Genomic DNA, 17,005 nt, shown 5'->3' with positions numbered 1-17,005 from the left:
ATAATATATAATTTCGTTTACTTGCATAATCTTTTTGAAGTGTTAACTTTGAAAATTTGAATTATAAAAAAATTACAATATTTCTGAATCTTTAGTTCTAAAACCCCAATTAAATTGGTTTGTGTTAAAAAATCTTAAACTAAAAATGTATTAGTAGTGTACTTATTTGTTTTATTGATACTATGAAATGAGGGCTTGAATCTTGATCCATTAGATAAAGTCGGTTTAAAGATTTTCATGTTAAATTTTATTTTAGGATTTTTATCCAAATCAAATTTAGTTGATGGATTTTCGCAATGAAAATTCTTTTTTTTTTTCTTATTTTCGGTATTTTCTTCACTGCATTTCTCAAGTTCTAACAGAAATAATGAAATCAATTTCAGGAAAAAATTGTCATTTGTAATCAACAGAATCTAATCCTTCCGAAGAAGCTGTTTTATTACCATTGGTTTTTCAATATTATGGCTCCGAATAGTAACAATGGGTTGGGTGGTGTAAGACAAGCAAATTGGTTAGTGCAGTGCGGTTTAATTGCGGTCTGTGTTCGAAAAACGCATATTGCAGGACAAGTGTGGTCCGTCTAAAAGAAGCTGTTTAAAAGATATGCGAATGGTAATAACGTACTAAGCGGTGCAGGACAAGCAGATTGGATACTGCAGTACGGTTTAACTGCGGTTTGTATAAAAAAAATTAATATGCTATAACTGAGATTTATATCCAATTATTTTTTTTAATTATAATTGCGCTAGTTGTGTTTAAACAAAATTAAGTTAAAATATATGAAAGTATTTATTTAATTTATAAAAATTATAAATTAAGAAATCAGTAATACTAATATAATTTAAACAACTATTTTATTTAATTTTCAAAAATCCTTTATATATCTGAAAAACATATTTTAGTAATCTCTCTGTTTCAATGTAGATGATGTTTTATGTAATTGTTGTTGTTTTACGATAGATGATGTTTTAACATTTATAGATAACTGTAATTTTATCAAAAGCTGTGTAGTTAATGATAATGTTTTTACTATTTTATTTATAATTAAATAAATTAGTTTTAAATTATATTTTCAATATTATTTTGAATGGTAAAATTTTAATATGTATGCAAAGAGTCAAGATTTAGTGTATTATTAAACGGAAGGATTGTTATTTAAAAGAAATGTTTGAGAGTATAACTAGTTTTCTGAATATTCATATAAATTTGCTGGATAATGTGTTAATTTAAACAATTTTTAAAATATTTTATTATCAACTAAAAAGTAAATAACAAAAACAGAGTTAAACAAAAAAAAAAGACAAAGAACCGCACTTTGAAATGATTGAAATGCACCTCATTTGCTGTAGTCAAATGTGCATGGCGTTCCACTGAGTTCTTTATGTGTGTGAACCGCCCAGGTTCCATTTCATTTTTATATTATTTAATTTTCTGTTGTACATATATCAAAATTATAAGTTTGAATGGTGACTTTAATTGCGGTCTAGTCCGTTCCGCATGTCAACCGCACTATACATTCATAGCCTACGATTCGATATTTGTGTGGTAAATACAGAATAATAAATAAGGACCCCACATATTCTTCGCTCGCTCACTCACTCACAAAACAAAACATTTTCTCGACAAATAATAATAAATGTTAACCAAATAATTGAAAAAAGTAGCTCGAGAGAGTTGAGGACGAAGAAGGCGAAAGTGAAAGAAGAGAAAAAATTAAGTCATTAGCTACTTTACTAAAAAAACACAACTCTTTCACAACGAAAGAAGAAAAAAAAGAAAAAAAAAAGAAGATGAGAGCTTTAGAAGAATCTAAGATCTCTATTGTTCTGCTGCTTCTTTGCTTCTCAGTCTTCGTCACTTTCAGTCTCCAGGTGAGTGTCTTTCTTCTCATATCTTACCATTTCCTCGTCTTCTTGATTTAGATCCCATTCACTTCATGTTTTCATTTGGGTGTTTCTGATATTACCTGAGAAATTGAACCTTGGTTTGTGTAAACCTTAAGCTGGTTTCAAGTTTTAAACTTTATAAATAATATTTTCAACCAAAAAATAGTTTTAAACTTTATTTCACATTAGAAAATGGGTATTTATTAAGATTATATGTTCTGGGCTCTGATGAGAATTTATGTGGAATTTTTAAAGGCAAATGAGCTAACAGCACAATCTAAAAAAAAAGGAGGAGAGGTGAGAATGGAGCCATTAATGGAGGAGAAGTTTATGGTAATGAATGAAACAAGAAGGAAGCTTGGGAGTTTCCAGATATGTTCAGTTTGCACTTGTTGTGGAGGTGTAAAAGGAGCTTGCCTACCTCTACCTTGTTGCTTTGCAATTAACTGCAACATCCCAAATAGACCCTTTGGTTATTGTTCCTTCACTCCCAAATCCTGCAATTGCTTTGGTTGCCATGTCTGAGATCTTTCATTGTGTAAGCTTCTCTTTTCTTCTTCTTGTGTTATCTCTTTATTTTTATTTTTGGGTTCTTCTCGGATCATGTTTTGATGTTTGGTTCCAATTAATCCAGGGGCAGAGAAAGAATAAATCAACAATCTTGATTTCATATGCAAAGTGTGAAAGGGAAGAAAATGGAGTATCTGTTCTTGGTTTGGTTCTTTATTTTTATTATTTTTGTTTATAATTTTATTTACAGTCTTCTTTAAATTCATTACCAACTATCTTCAGCAACATCATCATCCTCATTAATTAATTATCTTTTTGCATTGCCATTCTTATAAAAAAAACAAATTAGGGTCTTTTATGGAGGATCTCACCCACACTTCAAGCTATATTTGTTTTTCCTTCTCTTTCATTCAGTTTCTATATCTGTTTTTTTTTTTCTGTTTTCTCCATTTTGTTTCCCATCGGTTATTTTATCACCAAGATTTGTACTTGTGCTCTTGTAGCATATTTTATTCATATTTTTTTTGGTTAACTTGGGTATTGGAAGAATATTAATATGACGATGATGGTGTTGATGGTGATGGACTGATGGTAGTGATGTTGAAACTGCTATTTAAGCCTTTGTGATGCGTGGAATTATTAAGAAGGATCAAGTTTAGTGCTCTGTTCTGATCTTATAAGATCTAAGTGCTTGTGTTTAGTATTTTTGTTTATAAAAAGATGAAACAAAGTATCTTTTACGTAAAAAACAATTATTCATCTTCAAGTGCAGGGACTAAACATAATCTTTGAATATGTTTATTTATCGATTGCATAAGAAACACATTTTTGATGTAAGAGATGTTTGAATCAAATGTTTGTTCCCACTTCATGCTGTCTCTCTCCCCTCTCTTGTAAGCATTTTTTAATCGGCAAGATCTGAAATTAATTACTAATTGTTCATTACTATTCAGTATTCGCACATGACACATCATTAAGCTGTCTTATTGGAAATGTTTGAACATATCATTTTCCCCCCTTGATTGGCTTTTAGACTTGTACATTTTAAGAAACTGCCAATCTAATAGCATTTCTAACACATTGCTATTTCTTACCTCAAATGTTACGGTAAATGAAATCCAGTTCATCAGTGTATCAATAATGTTTGTAATAATGTCTATAGATATTTATTCAATCATTTATTGGTTTGGTCAAAGTTGAGTGTTTATTAAATACATTCGGAGGCGTATTAAATATGTAGAGCTAACTTGGTGAACCTCTGTGTCCTCATGATATGTCAAAACCGAGTAGACCCCATTCCAATAGATTGCTTTCTTCAACTTTAATAGCCAACTAGTATTTGTCTGTAATACACATATCTCTCAAGAAATAATAAGACAAATCTGTTTATACATATGCTGTAAACACTCAACAGTTCACATAGTAATGAATAAGAAAGAAAAATCATAGCTCGTTTATTTTTGCTTATTGGAGCTATCTGATACTAAGTTCAATAGTACACAATTTTGACAAACACACCCAAAAAACTGTGTCCCTTCCTCTCAGACATAAGTTGTTTATCCTTTTGATTTTGTGTAGTAGTCTTCTTAGCTTTGATTTTCATTACCAAAACCTTCGTAAGAACGATTCGAAGGAACAAAGGCAGAAGGCTGTTTAGTAACAGCAGCTAAGATCTCTCCGTAGCCCACTACTCCAACAAGAATATCATCATCTGAATCAGCCTCTGTAACCCAAACATGTGTGGCTCTATGAGACAGCATCTGAGCCATAACCGCAGCCAATGAGCTCGACGTTTTGCAAGTTAACGGCGCACTTCTTCCCCTGTACATGCTCCTACCGATGCTCAGTCTTGTCGGGCTTGTCGGATTGAAACCGATGCTCCTGCTACTGAATTTCTTGGCCTTTGTTGTAGCTGTTCCGTTCTGGTCTCCTCCTCCTCCTCCGACAAATGAAGTTTGGAGGAAGTCGCTGAATGATCTTGATGACATGTTGTCCTCGACTCCCATCACAAACTGCCCTGCATATAGATTAGCTAGAGCCCAAGCTGCAGCGAGATAATCACATTTCCAGAGCTTCGAAGCTGAGATTTCTCCTATTATCTTGAACTGTTTTTCGTCCTCGGTTTGTTCCAACACGGCGATTGCACTGGGATCACATGGTGGCCTTTTGGTGGCTTCGATGGCTGGCAAAGAGGCTTCAATGAAGTTGTAGTCTACATTGATGATTCCAAGAGAAGAGATTGATGTGAGTGGCAAAGGAGCTAATGCTCCAAGGACACCTATGAGGAAGCGGATCACGTCTTCCCTTGAGAGACAGCAAAACTTGTCCCGGCTTGAAGCCTTGGATGTAGCAGGCCTGTTGGAGTCAGCGGAGAGACCGCTGCTACTGCCAGAGTTTTCGCTGTTCTTCAGCCATTTTCCATTGTAAAGAATGGAGAATCTCTTGCTCATACCTCTCCAAACAACGCTTTTCGGAACTAGAAGTCGTCTCACTCCTTGTTTCATCATCTCCAAAGCATCTATCAACCTTGCATTACAATTGATACAATAAAATTATATCATCATAACAAACATTTAATCTTGCTGGCCAGTGAACACATAAATATTGTACTAAAGCAAGTAAGGTAATTCCATCAACACACATATCGAGTAACATGAAAACTTCAAGGGACGCAAGCAATATGAACCTATATAAAGCAACACGAGGATCAAGGTCCTTGATTCAAGGAATATAGGATCCAACAGAAGTATGCATAATATCTTAGACTGCAAAGGAGGAAGTATATGTTCTACATAAATAGGGTGTATGTGATTTGGAGTCTAACAGAAGAGGCCAATATGAGCCAACTCAAAAGCTTCTGCACGCTTAAGGCAACGTGGCAGATCCACCTGGTCAATACACACAAGAAAGGATGAACAAGTCTGCAAATACGCAGGAAACACTCTATCTTGGATAGGTTACAGAACTATTCACTATTGTCTACTTATAGAAGATCCAACAAATGAGCAGCAGATAGATGTAACCTGCACAAGTCATAACATTTTGTGACCCTTTCAAGTGGAAAAAAATGAGATGTTTAACAAGGTAAACTGCAGTCAACTCCATAGACACTAAATCTGAAGTGCAAATGAGGATGACTTTCTACAGCGTCTGAAACAATTGATATGCATCTTCCAGGTTTTACAATTACTGCTCCTACAGACACTTAAAAATTCTCAGAGAGACACTTGAAACTCTCATTTACGCTTATACAATCCATGCTATCTATGATAAATCTAAATAGCTTTCCAGATAACAAATGAAAAAAAAAAAGTTTACTTAAGAGTTATGGCTTGTATCTAATTAGATGATACGTTAAAGCTATAAGCATTAATGGTGAAACAACAATTCTGTTTGTAGTAGGTGAGGGTGATAAAGGAGAGAAGGATAGGTAAGAGCTTTTTCTTTTGTAGTTAAAATACTAGCATCACAGAATCTAAGACAGTCCTATTTTAATCATGTCTTTCTTGTTTGTTTTTTTTTCTTTCTATTAGTTGAGAACATAAAATATCATTTCAAATAAGAAAGACGGTTGCAGACATAAAATAAGCATTGACAAAGTTGTAAACAAGATAAGAAACGTTGAAGTCAAGAATGATGTGCTTTCCCAGATGGTTTGAAACATCTTTTTAAAAACACAGAGCACAAGAAAACATTTGTATACGTCATTTTGCTAATTAACAAGGTTGGTAATCTGAGACAGGAGCCATGTTCCTCATGGAATCAATCAATCAATAAAAAAAAAGAAGATAAAAGAGGTCCCACTTTCATAGATTTAAAAATGAAATCAGAACAATAATATTTTGGGTATCTGAGCACATGGCTGTATGAGCACAATAATATTTTGGCTGTATGACAGAGTTTCTCTGCTTATAGATCCAAACATGTTTAGAGATTCAATCAATTATCACAACAACATGAAAGAAACGAAAAAACAGGATCTTTATTAGCTATGCAAGTTGAAATAATTAACCAACTTTGTATGCAACTAGATCCAAGCTCAAAAACAGTACAATTTAGGAATCAGTCTTTGCCATTTTAGTTAAAAGATGTGACCCTTTCTTTCTAGTAAATCTAATATCGCAAGATATGGTTTTATGGGTCACACATGATATCCTTTCTGAGTAATGCAAGATCCTAAAAATTTGCAACTAAAATCTGGAGAGACGCCGAATAGAACTAAACTAGGAACCAAATGAGCAAAGTTTGGATGATTTTTCAACAAGTGAGAAAACTTAAAACACATCAAAATTTAGTAAAGTTGAGACTTGATATCCAAATAAAGTGGAACTAGTATAAAGACACAACAAAACAGAATCAAGACAGAGGATCATTATTCAAGAAACATAAACTGAAATTTGGCAGCTTTGTGACAATAACTAAGCTTAAGATGTGACCCCTTTGTAGTAAAGTTAAGATCCTAGATAATCGAACAGAAGTAAAGCCAAGAGAATCATTAAAGAAAGATAAAACTCAAAAAAAAAAGAGAGAAAATTGAAGCTTCAGCAAATCCTAGATGTATGCAACTAGAAATCAAACTAGTCTCATACAGCCAATAAAGAGAAAATGAAAATAAAAAAAAGGGAGGGAAAACCTGGTGGCGGGATCAACTTGTTTGAGGAGAGAGTTGTTAGGGGAAACGACTTGAGAGACGGGGATCTTCATCGCTTTATCTTCTTCAAGGCACTCGCTCCTAGCTAAGAAGGCAACGATATCCAGAGAGCTCAGGATCCCAACGAACCTCTGCTGCCTCATCTCGCTGTTCTCAACCCCACCATGAGGATGAGGATGAGGAGGAAGAACCGATCTCTTCCTCCAGACGGGAATCCCGCACTCGGTGGACTCTCCGATGGCGCGAATGGCGGACTCGACGGTCTCGGTGTCGTAGAACTCGACCATCTCTGGCTTCCCCACCGTCAGATCTCCCACCACGTGATACAGAAACACCGACGCCATTTAGAGAGAGAGAGAGAGATGTGAATTGGCTTTTTTTGTTTTTATAAGAGGGAGTGGAGAAAGACGAGGAGGGTGTGAAGGCCGGTGATTGGTGATCGGAGAAGTATCAAGAGGAGAAGATAATTCGCCATTCAAATCCCATTTAAGAGAGAGAAGAAAGAGAGAGAGAGAGTTTGTTGTGTCACACACACTCGAGAGAGAAGCGAAGAGAGACTCTCTCTCTCTCTCATTTTGTGGATAGATAGTAACCACAGGCCAATTTTGGTTTATTTTGGAATGTTGTGGCAAGTCATGATCTTCGTGTACGGTAACTTTATTATTATTGTCCTCGGTTGTATAAATTTACCCCCCCCCCCCCCCCAAAAAAGCATAACTTACAATTACAAAGCTGACATTTTTAGTGATAAGAATCTTATCTAGACATGTTTTATTTTTATGTGTGCGCAAACCATTGCTCTTGGATCTTTTCCGCTTGCATCAACTCTAAGATCTTATACGGTCTGTTCACCTGACGGACCAATCAGCTACTAAGAGAGCCAATTGAAGAAGTGGCACTAAAATGATGTGAAGACTTGCAAACTCATATATAATCCAACAAAACTGATACAATTGTGAATCTAATCAAAGGCTCTCTCTATACACAAACAGCAACTAATATGGTAGAAGAAAAGAAAGGCCTTTGTTTTATAGTATTCAACTACCGAGCTTGAAAGCATCAACAAAGAGACCCAAACAAACACCAGCTTTCCAGAAATTCATTAACACTACAAAAGACTGCAACTTCCCACCAGAAGAAAAAGAAGAAGATGGCTTCTTCTTCTTGTACATAAGCATACACATCCCTTCGATCGCAGCCACGACGATTCCTGCCACAAGCACGTCCCAATCACCGGTTTGGCCAAGAATCGTGGCTAATGCATTAGCAGAAGTAGAAACCAAGAAGCAGTATGGGGAAGTTTTTTCCAGCAGAGTTTATCTTGACAAGCAACTCTCTCTGCCTAACGCAATCGCTATTCTGCCTAATCTAGTGCTACCTACACCTCTTCTGTCTCCTCCTCCTCCAGGAACAGAAGAAGAAGAAGATCCTGTGTCTAACGCAAACGCTACTCTCTGGTTTCGTCTTCTTCCAACCACTAGTGAACCATATAAGAACATTGTAATTTAGTTATCTAAATAAGTTGATAAAACTAGTAAAGAACTAAAATCCAATATTGTAATTAGATCAGTTAGTTACGAAATTTTTAATATTAATATAACTATTACCACTTGTTTTGTAAGACTTTCCTGGAAAATTAAATTAAAAAAGTCATTACATAACCGGAGTTCAAGACAGAAGGACGGCATAAAACGAAACAAAAGGCGTTTAGGGAAAAGCTAATTGCTACTGCTTAAAAGAAGAAGATAATGCGTTTTATCTTAGCATTTGCAATTTTAAACACCAACACTGTAGCCGCTGTTATGTTTTTCACCAACCGCCACCACCGCTATTTCCCCAACCGCCGTCTTCACCGCTCTTTTTTCCACTAGACTCCTTCCCCCAACCGCCGTCTTCACCGCTACTCTTTTTACCGCCAGACTCATTTCCCCAACCCCCACCACCACCTCCAGACTCACTACCCCATCCGCCTCCACCGTCACTCTTTTTACCGCCAGACTCGCTTCCCCAACCACCACCACCACTACTCCCCCAGCCTCCATCCCCAGCTCCGGTGCTGTTATTGCCCCAATCTCCATTTCCATCTTCTCTCTCACTGTTATTATCCCTCCTTCCTCTGCCTCTACCCCGACCACCATAAGGCCTTGGCGCTCCACTTGGATGCCCATCACCACGTCCACCACCGTTTCTGTACTCACCGCCTCTCCCTACAATTTACATTTTCTCACAATTTTCACAAAACTCCAGAATTAAAGTAATAATAACACATAAGCCAGACAAGTCCAACCATGACCATAACGCGTTACCTGGTCTTGGTGCATAAGAGCGATCTGAGTTACCTTTCCAGCCTCCTTCACTCTGCGAACCACGGTCCGCTGGGCTTCTCATGGGAACCATTGCAGCAACAGACCTGATCGACGGAGCTGTTTCCTGCAACGGGTCATCAATATGCCTCTGGAAGTAGGCCACAAGCTTGTCAATGCTTTCAAACATTCTCTTCCTGAACTTGAATCCCTTGGGGTACAGACCGACGTACTCGTGATGCGGATTGGTGCTCCTTATGTAGGACAGTATAAAGGTACCAGGATGCTCGTGTGAGATCCCAAAACAGTAAACTATCCTCGCAGGGTTTTCACTCTTCTCTGCCCTTAGAAGCTCATCTACTTCTGATTTTGTCCCCTTCCGGAACTTCCTGTAGTTAAGCATCGTCTTGAGGTGAGAGACCAGAGGGTCAACATACCGATCCATGACCTGCAGTTATGAGGTGGCTTCAGAATGCTGAATAATCAAATACATGTTTTAGTTATATATTATATAAAGAGACATACATACCTCATCTAAATCCTCGAAGGTGTCGTCTCCAATTGTCAGCGTCTTCCCAATACGCTGTAGGCTCGTGATGTCCTTGCTTTCTTTTCCACCTTCAACTATCTCCTTGTGAGCATAGACTCCATCGTAAATTTTGAGCGTCAATGTCAAGTAATTGAGTCCTCGAGAGCTTGGACGAACAATGCTCTCTCCAAATTCTTTGTCAGATAAATACTGAAATATCATATCACCAACAAATAAACTCAGACAGCAGCAGAGAACAAGACTACTTATGTAATCATCTTATCAACTTTAACACAAGTAACCAAATAGAGGGTAATACCTCGGTTGCTTGATCAGCAGTGATGTTCTGGAAACGTGGATGGACAATCATCCGAGACTTGAAATGCTTCTTCACAAGCTCCTTTTCTTTCCGAGCTTTCTCTTTTTCAATCAGGAGACTGTTTCTATCCTCATGGTAATACGGATCCAGATTCTGGTTCCGCTGGTGGTGCCTATTGTTTCTCATCTCACTCTCCTTGCATATAAGGAACACTTGGTACCTCTCCTTGTGAATCGATTTGATCTTGCATGTAAGGATTTCGCCTTCTTTCAGTCGGTCTGACAGCTCCACAATATCTCTCCCATCATCTGCGAAATCCTCCTTCGAGAGCATCCCAGTTAGTCCAGAATCTAATACACATATGGCTCTTCCACCCTGCAATCTCCGAACAGTGGCCTGGACAATCCTGCCTTCAGCTATGGTGTCTTCAGTTTCACCTGAATTCATATAAAACTCTTCATCTGCAGTTGGATCTTTAAAAGGTATCCGCCAATCCTGGAATCCACAGCTTAACTCTCTCATGATATTACTGTAAGTTTCCTTCTTGTTCTCCCGGTTCTTGCTTGCAAGATACTCCTCAAGGACAACTTTTCTCAGAGAGCCTGGCCGATCTCTCACATGCTCTATTGCCATCTCTATCGCATCCTCGTCATCATTGGAATCACCTCTAACATCCTGGTCATAGATATCTTTCGCCAATTCTTGAGCAAGACCATACGATTCCGGATGTATTCTGGTATCATCCAATAAATCGATAAATTGACTGCTGCTAGCAGCAAGCCCACTCCTCCTGATGCGCAAGAAACCGGCTGCATTTACAAAAACTTTCTTACCAAGCCCATGCATTATCAGGTCCTTGCGGACAAATATCGAACCAGCTCTTACAAGCGACCTCTGCAAGGATGCAGCTTTCCTAGGTCCAAGTCCAGAAATGAACTGTAAAGGAGAGAAAAGCCACTCGTGGCTAGCTGCCATATTAACGTCGATTCCAACCTGGTTTGTTATGTCAACCATAACCTGTTCAACCATCCCGTACTTCTCGTCAACCTGAAGAAAACCCTCCAATGGATGAAGCTTCCAAGACAATATTTCCCGGCCTGGACCACATAAAGTCGCTGCCATTACTAGAGGATTCTGGAGGTAGCGTCCAAGAGCAACTGCACGTTTCACGATCCCAGACTGTTGAGGTAGCTGTTCGCCCGAGATTCGAGAATTTTCATATAGCCTAGGAAGTGATTCGTCTACATAAACAATGGTTAATTCACCCATCTGCCCAACATCTCTAGGTTTTTCTTCAACCATCTGGAAAATGACCTGAAATTACAAGACAAGGAGAAACATGACCATGATTTACCATGCAAAAGAAATAACAATGAGTGAACACACAAACTACAGGTCACAAAACAGTAGATACTGAGGAACAACTTAAGTAAACCAGTGATAATGTTGTGTTAGCATGCGTTAACGAACAGAGATTATGTACATGAATCCTTACCTCATAAATATCATCCTTCAGACGTGTACAAGCCAAATTGACAGCTCCTAGAGCCACAACATGCGGTTGGTGGTCCATCATAAACTTTAAAACACGATCCTGGTCATTCTTTTTACGTTGTTGGTCGTTGACATTTTGAGATCGCAGTGTGAGGGATCCAGCATAAAGCACATCAAGCACCTCTCCAGATGAATCCAGCATCACAAATGTATTTGGCGGCTTTCCAGGGCCCCAACAACATGCCATGACCCTCGGTGCAGCTTCCTCATCTGAGCTAATGTCCATTTCTTTCTTCTGATATGGCCCTGCAGACACCTTATCCCACAAAGCCTGTCCATACTCTGAAAGCAACCTACTCTTTGCTCTGCTAGTTAGCAAGTATCTTGCTTCTTTCTCCATTGATGGCAAAATAAAAGCATGAAGTGCATCCTCCAGTATCAATTTTCTTTGCTCATTCCAGAGTTGGGCATACTTACTAACACCGACACTTAGATAGTGTTCATAGCAGTCGCTAACCAGCTTATTCATGTAATTCTCAGGCAGCTTGAAGGTTACTTGAAGAAGTTTCTCCTCTTCTGCCTTCTGAATGAGAAGCCACTGCGCACCCTCAAACTTGCTCAATGGCTTTTCACGTAACCATTTAACCCCAGCAAACTGATGGAAAGAGTCTATTATTCCATTCCCCTCTGCTGTTGGACTTGTCGAGACTACTGCATTCTCCATATAAATGCCACGGACATACTTTTTGACTGATGGCTCGCAACTTATCTCAACAGCAGCCTGAAAAGGTTAAATAAGAAGGATCTCAGCATTGGTAATAGGAGGAGAAGTTCTTATAATACAAACTTCGTTGCGGAACGTACCATATGCCGTGCGCCCTTAAGAACAGCTTGAGAATTTTCAAACATTGCGCACACAAAGTTCATAGCCATCTCCTCTGGTGTTTCCTTTGCATCCTCGAGCTCATCAACCTGCAACTCAAGTAGCATCAGAGTTGTCATTCCAAACCAGCACGGAGAGGAAACAGTATAAAAGAACACTGACCAATTTTTCTAGGGATAATGCAAGTCCCAACTGCTCCGCGCTATAACCAAATTTGTTTGCAACCTCCCAGAGCCCTGCTTTGCTGCAGATGCTATATTGTGATTTTCGCTTCGGCCTCTTGTACTGCCCTTCATCAACACCAACTTCACCGGCAGGAAAATGCAAGTTGAACTTGGAATCTACATCATCAACTTCTCTCTCTGTTTCTGCCACTTTAAGAGATTTCATGACTGATTCAAAAAGATACTGATTTAGGTTAAGCCTATTTTCATCATAGACCCTCCTTGACTCTTCTTCGAAACGTTTTGTATAGTAACCATGCAACGCCGTTTTCCTTTTTCGAAGAAGGAGCCACTTCTTATCCAAGTCCTGAATCATCCAGAGGACCTATATTGGCAAACAATTATTACATTACATCCACCAATTTCCAGACACTATATTAAGATGAGTACTTGTTGTTTATCCAATAAAACTGCTTACCTTGTGCCATTTGGTCTCAGCTTTCTTCTCTGTATCGAGGTCACTAATATCAGAAGAGTCCAACAAGCTCCGGCACTGCTCCTTTCGGTACATAGCTATAAATGGTATCTGGATGAGACAAGGAAAAAATTAGCATCGTAATCCAAGAGCGACTCAAGGAACATCCAACTAAGAAATGAATCCAAGGACCTCTAATTTCTGCACATGATGAAGCTCCAAAAACTTTGCAATATCATCCTTGTTAACCGAGAAACCTTGTCCTCCAAAAATATGAAGTCCATCAGGATCTTTTAGCAGCGAAGTAAGTTGGGCATATATCCAATTGCTCTCTTCCTCAATGCTAAGTTCATCAACAGGAGGGCTTCCAGTGCTGTCTTCAGATATCTGTCAAAAGGTGACAAGAGATCTTTACATCCAACCATGACAACCAAATAAACTTACAGCATAAGAAGTAAAGAACGCACCTGCATCCTCTCGGGAATATCAACTTGGCGGATTTCATCATCTTTCCCAGTCATGTACTTTTCAGAAAGAATAGTTGGCTCAAACTCATCTTCGAGCCTTCGTTCCATCCTTTCACTAGATGCCAAACCCTTTTTACGAAGTGACAATAGCTCGCCGACATCACCAAATATTTCGTTAGCGTCATGTATAGCACTCATATCTGATCCTTGCCCATACTTCCTTTTCTTATTGTTTCCCCTGAAAAATTAGTTGAGTAGATAGAATCAGAGAAAAATAAACGTGACATAAGACACTTATAAGATCAAAAGAAAGAATATGTACCTCCTAGGTTGACCATTCCCATCTTCATCTACGATGAAATCGGCCATTTCATCCTCGCTCCCAACTACATCTTCTTCCACCGGTAATTCCTCCTCATCGCCTACATCATCAGGCAAATCTACAAGACAAGAGTACAAAATTACACATGCGGAAACAGTCCAAATACAAGTATCACAAAACTAAAGGGAGGACATACCATCAACATCATCAAACAGATTGTCTTTGATCTTGTCCTCGGCGCTTCTTCTAGCTCCACCACTCCTGTCGAAATCATCATCAGATGATCCCCCCTGGCCACCTTCCCTTTCCCTTTGAGCTTTCTTCAACCTCTTAAACTTCCTCTGTCATGATTCAGGCAAAGAAAATCAATATTTATATATATTGTTAAGTGTGTGTGTGTGTGTACATAATCTTGATATAAAGTAATTAACAGACCTTTTGGAATTTGACATCGTTGTCTTGGAGAAGCAGATAGTCATCTTCATCAAGATCTTCGTCCCTATCAAATCATCGTATGTGGAAAGCTTATCAGATAGATACAATAATCAAGCACTACTGATAATACAATAAATAACATTTACATTTTTCTTCGTTTCTTCTTCTTTTTCTGCTTCTCCTCATCGCTATTTTTCTTTAATTCTTCTTCTTCGTCATCCTCCTCCTCTTCTTCATCATCCACTATGAACCCATCGTTCTCAAATTCATCATCACCTACAAAGAAAGAGAAACGATTATCACACCAACAACAGTGACTCAAACCCAAAAGGGAGAAGATGTGAAACTCATAGATTTAATAATGCACAGAAACCATTTTTAGTCTCTAAAAGGAACTTGACAAGGCACGTGATAAACCAAGAGACAGAGAAGATATAAAGACTTAGTGGTTGAATGAGTTCCAGCAGCAGACAAACAACATAAGATGTCCCTAATGGAGCAAACTAAGAAGTAAACAGTAGCAAATAGATCTGACTTTTTAAGACAATGAACTGCATGCACTTTGTGTAATGAAATCAGACCATTAATGCAAAAGAGAAACATTTATTGTCAGTTGGAGAACCCAAAAACAAAGGACAAAAACGTTACTTACCCTCTTCCTCCTCCTCGTCATCATCATCATCGTTGTCAGCATTATCGACAGGATCTCCATGAACTGGCTCTCCATCCTCATCCTCGAGCTCGTGGTCGTCTGAAGAAGAAAAGGAACAAATCTTTAGAATCAGCAGAAGAAGAAACCCTAGCGAAATTAGGGCGTACAGAGGACGAAATTAGGGTTTGAGGAAAAGAGGGGATTTTTTTGAGTACCTTCTTCGTCGGAAAGAGCGTTCCTTGACATGATTCTTTTCGAGAAATTAGAAGCTCGAAACCGAATCTGGGAGCTGGAAACAAAAAAAGGGGTAAGATTGAAACTTTATGATGATTCAGATTTTCGCGAAGGTTCCTTCTTTTTTTTTAATTTCTAGGGTTCTCCCAAAAGCGCGGCGCGAGAGAGATGCAGAGATGAAAGGAACTGTGAAGGAAGGTAAGGAGAGGAACAAAAAAGGGCTTACCAGTGTGGTGTCTTCTTTCGTCTTTGCTGAAACCAAAGGAGAGAAACAGAAACGAAGAACAAGACTCAAAAAATGCTCTGATATATTTTATGTCTGTACCGACATTGTGTTCCTTTCTTCTGATGAATTTAAAGACCAAATATTACAAAGATGACACAGGTAGAGGCCCAACAAAAGCCCAGAAATGAAGCTAAACAAAGGCCCAAGAACATACCCAACCAAAATAAAGTTCAAAGGAAGGTGGTGGTCGACGTCGTCTAACTCAGAAGCTCTCATCCATACGTTGATCTCTTGGCGAGGAAGAGACATGTCTCTACCGGAGAAAGCACAACATGTCTCTACCGACCATGTTGTGTTTACAAAGTTGTGATGGTTGGAGCGTTGTGAACGATTTCTAGTAGACGATTCTGCATCTGTTTCTTCTATAAGATTATGAAACACACCTTTATTAATTACATAAAAATTAAGCTCACATTTCGTTTAACCATCGTTTTACCATGTTTTGCCCAAAGACATAAATACATCCCTGATGCCACAAATATTTGGAAACGCCTAAGACACTATCAAAATCATATATAGGATCCAATATACAAGTATTGAAATCATGATAAAAAAAAGGGTGTGAACATATGAGTATACAGAACTCTTACAACTTTACGAAACTTACCAGTTGTTTGTCTTATGCTATGAATTGCTAGAGCTAAGTAGACAAGGTCACATGCATAAACAACTATTTGAAAAACTGGTATGTCAATATCTAGAGATGGACCGGTAGATAAGAAGGAGATGGGTCGACGGCAAGAAAAAGTTCGTCAACTGCTGGAGACGAAAGGAGCTAGGCAACAGTGCTCAGCTACAGAGGACAGAGACGAAAGAGAAAGATTATCTCCCTATCGAAACCTAAAACATATAACTTAAACTACATCTGAAGTAATCAACGTATATTTCCTTTAACTAGTGAAAGGCTAATCATCTGCATGGGAAAAGGGTTAACCAACAAAATTGAGATAATTGTAGACCATAACCGTAGTTTTCTTTTGCTGACGATTGTAACAAATAATCATTATTAGATGCTGCAAATTAAATGTTGACAAAAATCTTATTATTCCATAAAACTCCAAATGAAAAAGTAAAAAAATTGGCACATAGAAATTGACTCGAAAATGGCTGATCACATGCCTTTTATGTAGTTAAGGCCGACATCTCAACCTCCTCCTATCAAATCTTTAATAAATCACTAAGCCTACCTCACACCCACCAAATCAAGCTAATCACTACTCTCAAATCTATAATCACAACTCAAAAAGCAACAATAGTGACAATTTTTGCTTTTTAAATAACAATAAAACGCTTCCATGTGACTGGAGTGGACTAACGCGACGCCCATATGATTTCTCGTGCAACTCCGATCCGTATAAAAACTTATGCTACATTTATTGTCGGATCCATATTACT

The 17,005-nt window shown here is 38.2% G+C and overlaps 3 protein-coding genes and 1 pseudogene across 3 annotated transcripts; 1 reads left to right on the top strand and 3 right to left on the bottom strand.

The window, feature by feature from the left end:
- The first annotated feature begins 1,654 nt into the window (after positions 1 to 1,654).
- LOC108814900 (uncharacterized) lies at positions 1,655 to 3,060 on the top strand. Its single transcript, XM_018587544.2, has 3 exons — positions 1,655 to 1,871; positions 2,142 to 2,424; positions 2,521 to 3,060. The coding sequence occupies exons 1-2, from the start codon at positions 1,791 to 1,793 to the stop codon at positions 2,409 to 2,411; spliced, it is 351 nt and encodes a 116-aa protein (XP_018443046.1). The 5' UTR covers positions 1,655 to 1,790; the 3' UTR covers positions 2,412 to 2,424; positions 2,521 to 3,060.
- Positions 3,061 to 3,753: 693 nt separating this feature from the next.
- LOC130497756 (CBS domain-containing protein CBSX6) lies at positions 3,754 to 7,619 on the bottom strand. The gene is made up of 2 exons (XM_056990878.1): positions 7,030 to 7,619; positions 3,754 to 4,922 (listed from the first exon to the last, which is right to left on the bottom strand). Exons 1-2 carry the CDS (start codon positions 7,389 to 7,391, stop codon positions 3,983 to 3,985), a joined length of 1,302 nt encoding a protein of 433 aa, XP_056846858.1. The 5' UTR covers positions 7,392 to 7,619; the 3' UTR covers positions 3,754 to 3,982.
- A 332-nt stretch (positions 7,620 to 7,951) lies between these two features.
- LOC108833816 (ycf20-like protein) lies at positions 7,952 to 8,568 on the bottom strand (annotated as a pseudogene).
- Positions 8,569 to 8,657: 89 nt separating this feature from the next.
- Positions 8,658 to 15,663, bottom strand: LOC108833814 (transcription elongation factor SPT6 homolog). The gene is made up of 17 exons (XM_018607213.2): positions 15,551 to 15,663; positions 15,306 to 15,379; positions 15,091 to 15,189; positions 14,585 to 14,714; positions 14,439 to 14,502; positions 14,200 to 14,344; positions 14,004 to 14,121; positions 13,682 to 13,919; positions 13,407 to 13,601; positions 13,218 to 13,325; positions 12,738 to 13,124; positions 12,557 to 12,664; positions 11,694 to 12,473; positions 10,199 to 11,512; positions 9,880 to 10,089; positions 9,354 to 9,798; positions 8,658 to 9,254 (listed from the first exon to the last, which is right to left on the bottom strand). The coding sequence occupies exons 2-17, from the start codon at positions 15,334 to 15,336 to the stop codon at positions 8,857 to 8,859; spliced, it is 4,770 nt and encodes a 1,589-aa protein (XP_018462715.1). The 5' UTR covers positions 15,337 to 15,379; positions 15,551 to 15,663; the 3' UTR covers positions 8,658 to 8,856.
- Between the last annotated feature and the right edge of the window lie 1,342 nt (positions 15,664 to 17,005).

This window comes from Raphanus sativus, chromosome 7 (assembly GCF_000801105.2).
Source record: "Raphanus sativus cultivar WK10039 chromosome 7, ASM80110v3, whole genome shotgun sequence".
In the NCBI taxonomy this organism is placed as follows: domain Eukaryota; kingdom Viridiplantae; phylum Streptophyta; class Magnoliopsida; order Brassicales; family Brassicaceae; genus Raphanus; species Raphanus sativus.
This window is presented reverse-complemented; position numbering and strand designations above follow the sequence as displayed.

What these genes read in the sequence shown, in the direction of transcription:
- LOC130497756 (XM_056990878.1), bottom strand. Translation starts at nt 7,391, where the DNA reads ATGGCGTCGGTGTTTCTGTATCACGTGGTGGGAGATCTGACGGTGGGG. An exon ending in CAAGTTGATCCCGCCACCAG is followed by an intron (nt 4,923 to 7,029) that starts GTTTTCCCTCCC and finishes TTGTAATGCAAG; the next exon opens with GTTGATAGATGCTTTGGAGA.
- LOC108814900 (XM_018587544.2), top strand. Translation starts at nt 1,791, where the DNA reads ATGAGAGCTTTAGAAGAATCTAAGATCTCTATTGTTCTGCTGCTTCTT. An exon ending in TCGTCACTTTCAGTCTCCAG is followed by an intron (nt 1,872 to 2,141) that starts GTGAGTGTCTTT and finishes GAATTTTTAAAG; the next exon opens with GCAAATGAGCTAACAGCACA.
- LOC108833814 (XM_018607213.2), bottom strand. Translation starts at nt 15,336, where the DNA reads ATGTCAAGGAACGCTCTTTCCGACGAAGAAG. An exon ending in CGCTCTTTCCGACGAAGAAG is followed by an intron (nt 15,190 to 15,305) that starts GTACTCAAAAAA and finishes TTTCTTCTTCAG; the next exon opens with ACGACCACGAGCTCGAGGAT. An exon ending in CATTATCCCTAGAAAAATTG is followed by an intron (nt 12,665 to 12,737) that starts GTCAGTGTTCTT and finishes CTTGAGTTGCAG; the next exon opens with GTTGATGAGCTCGAGGATGC.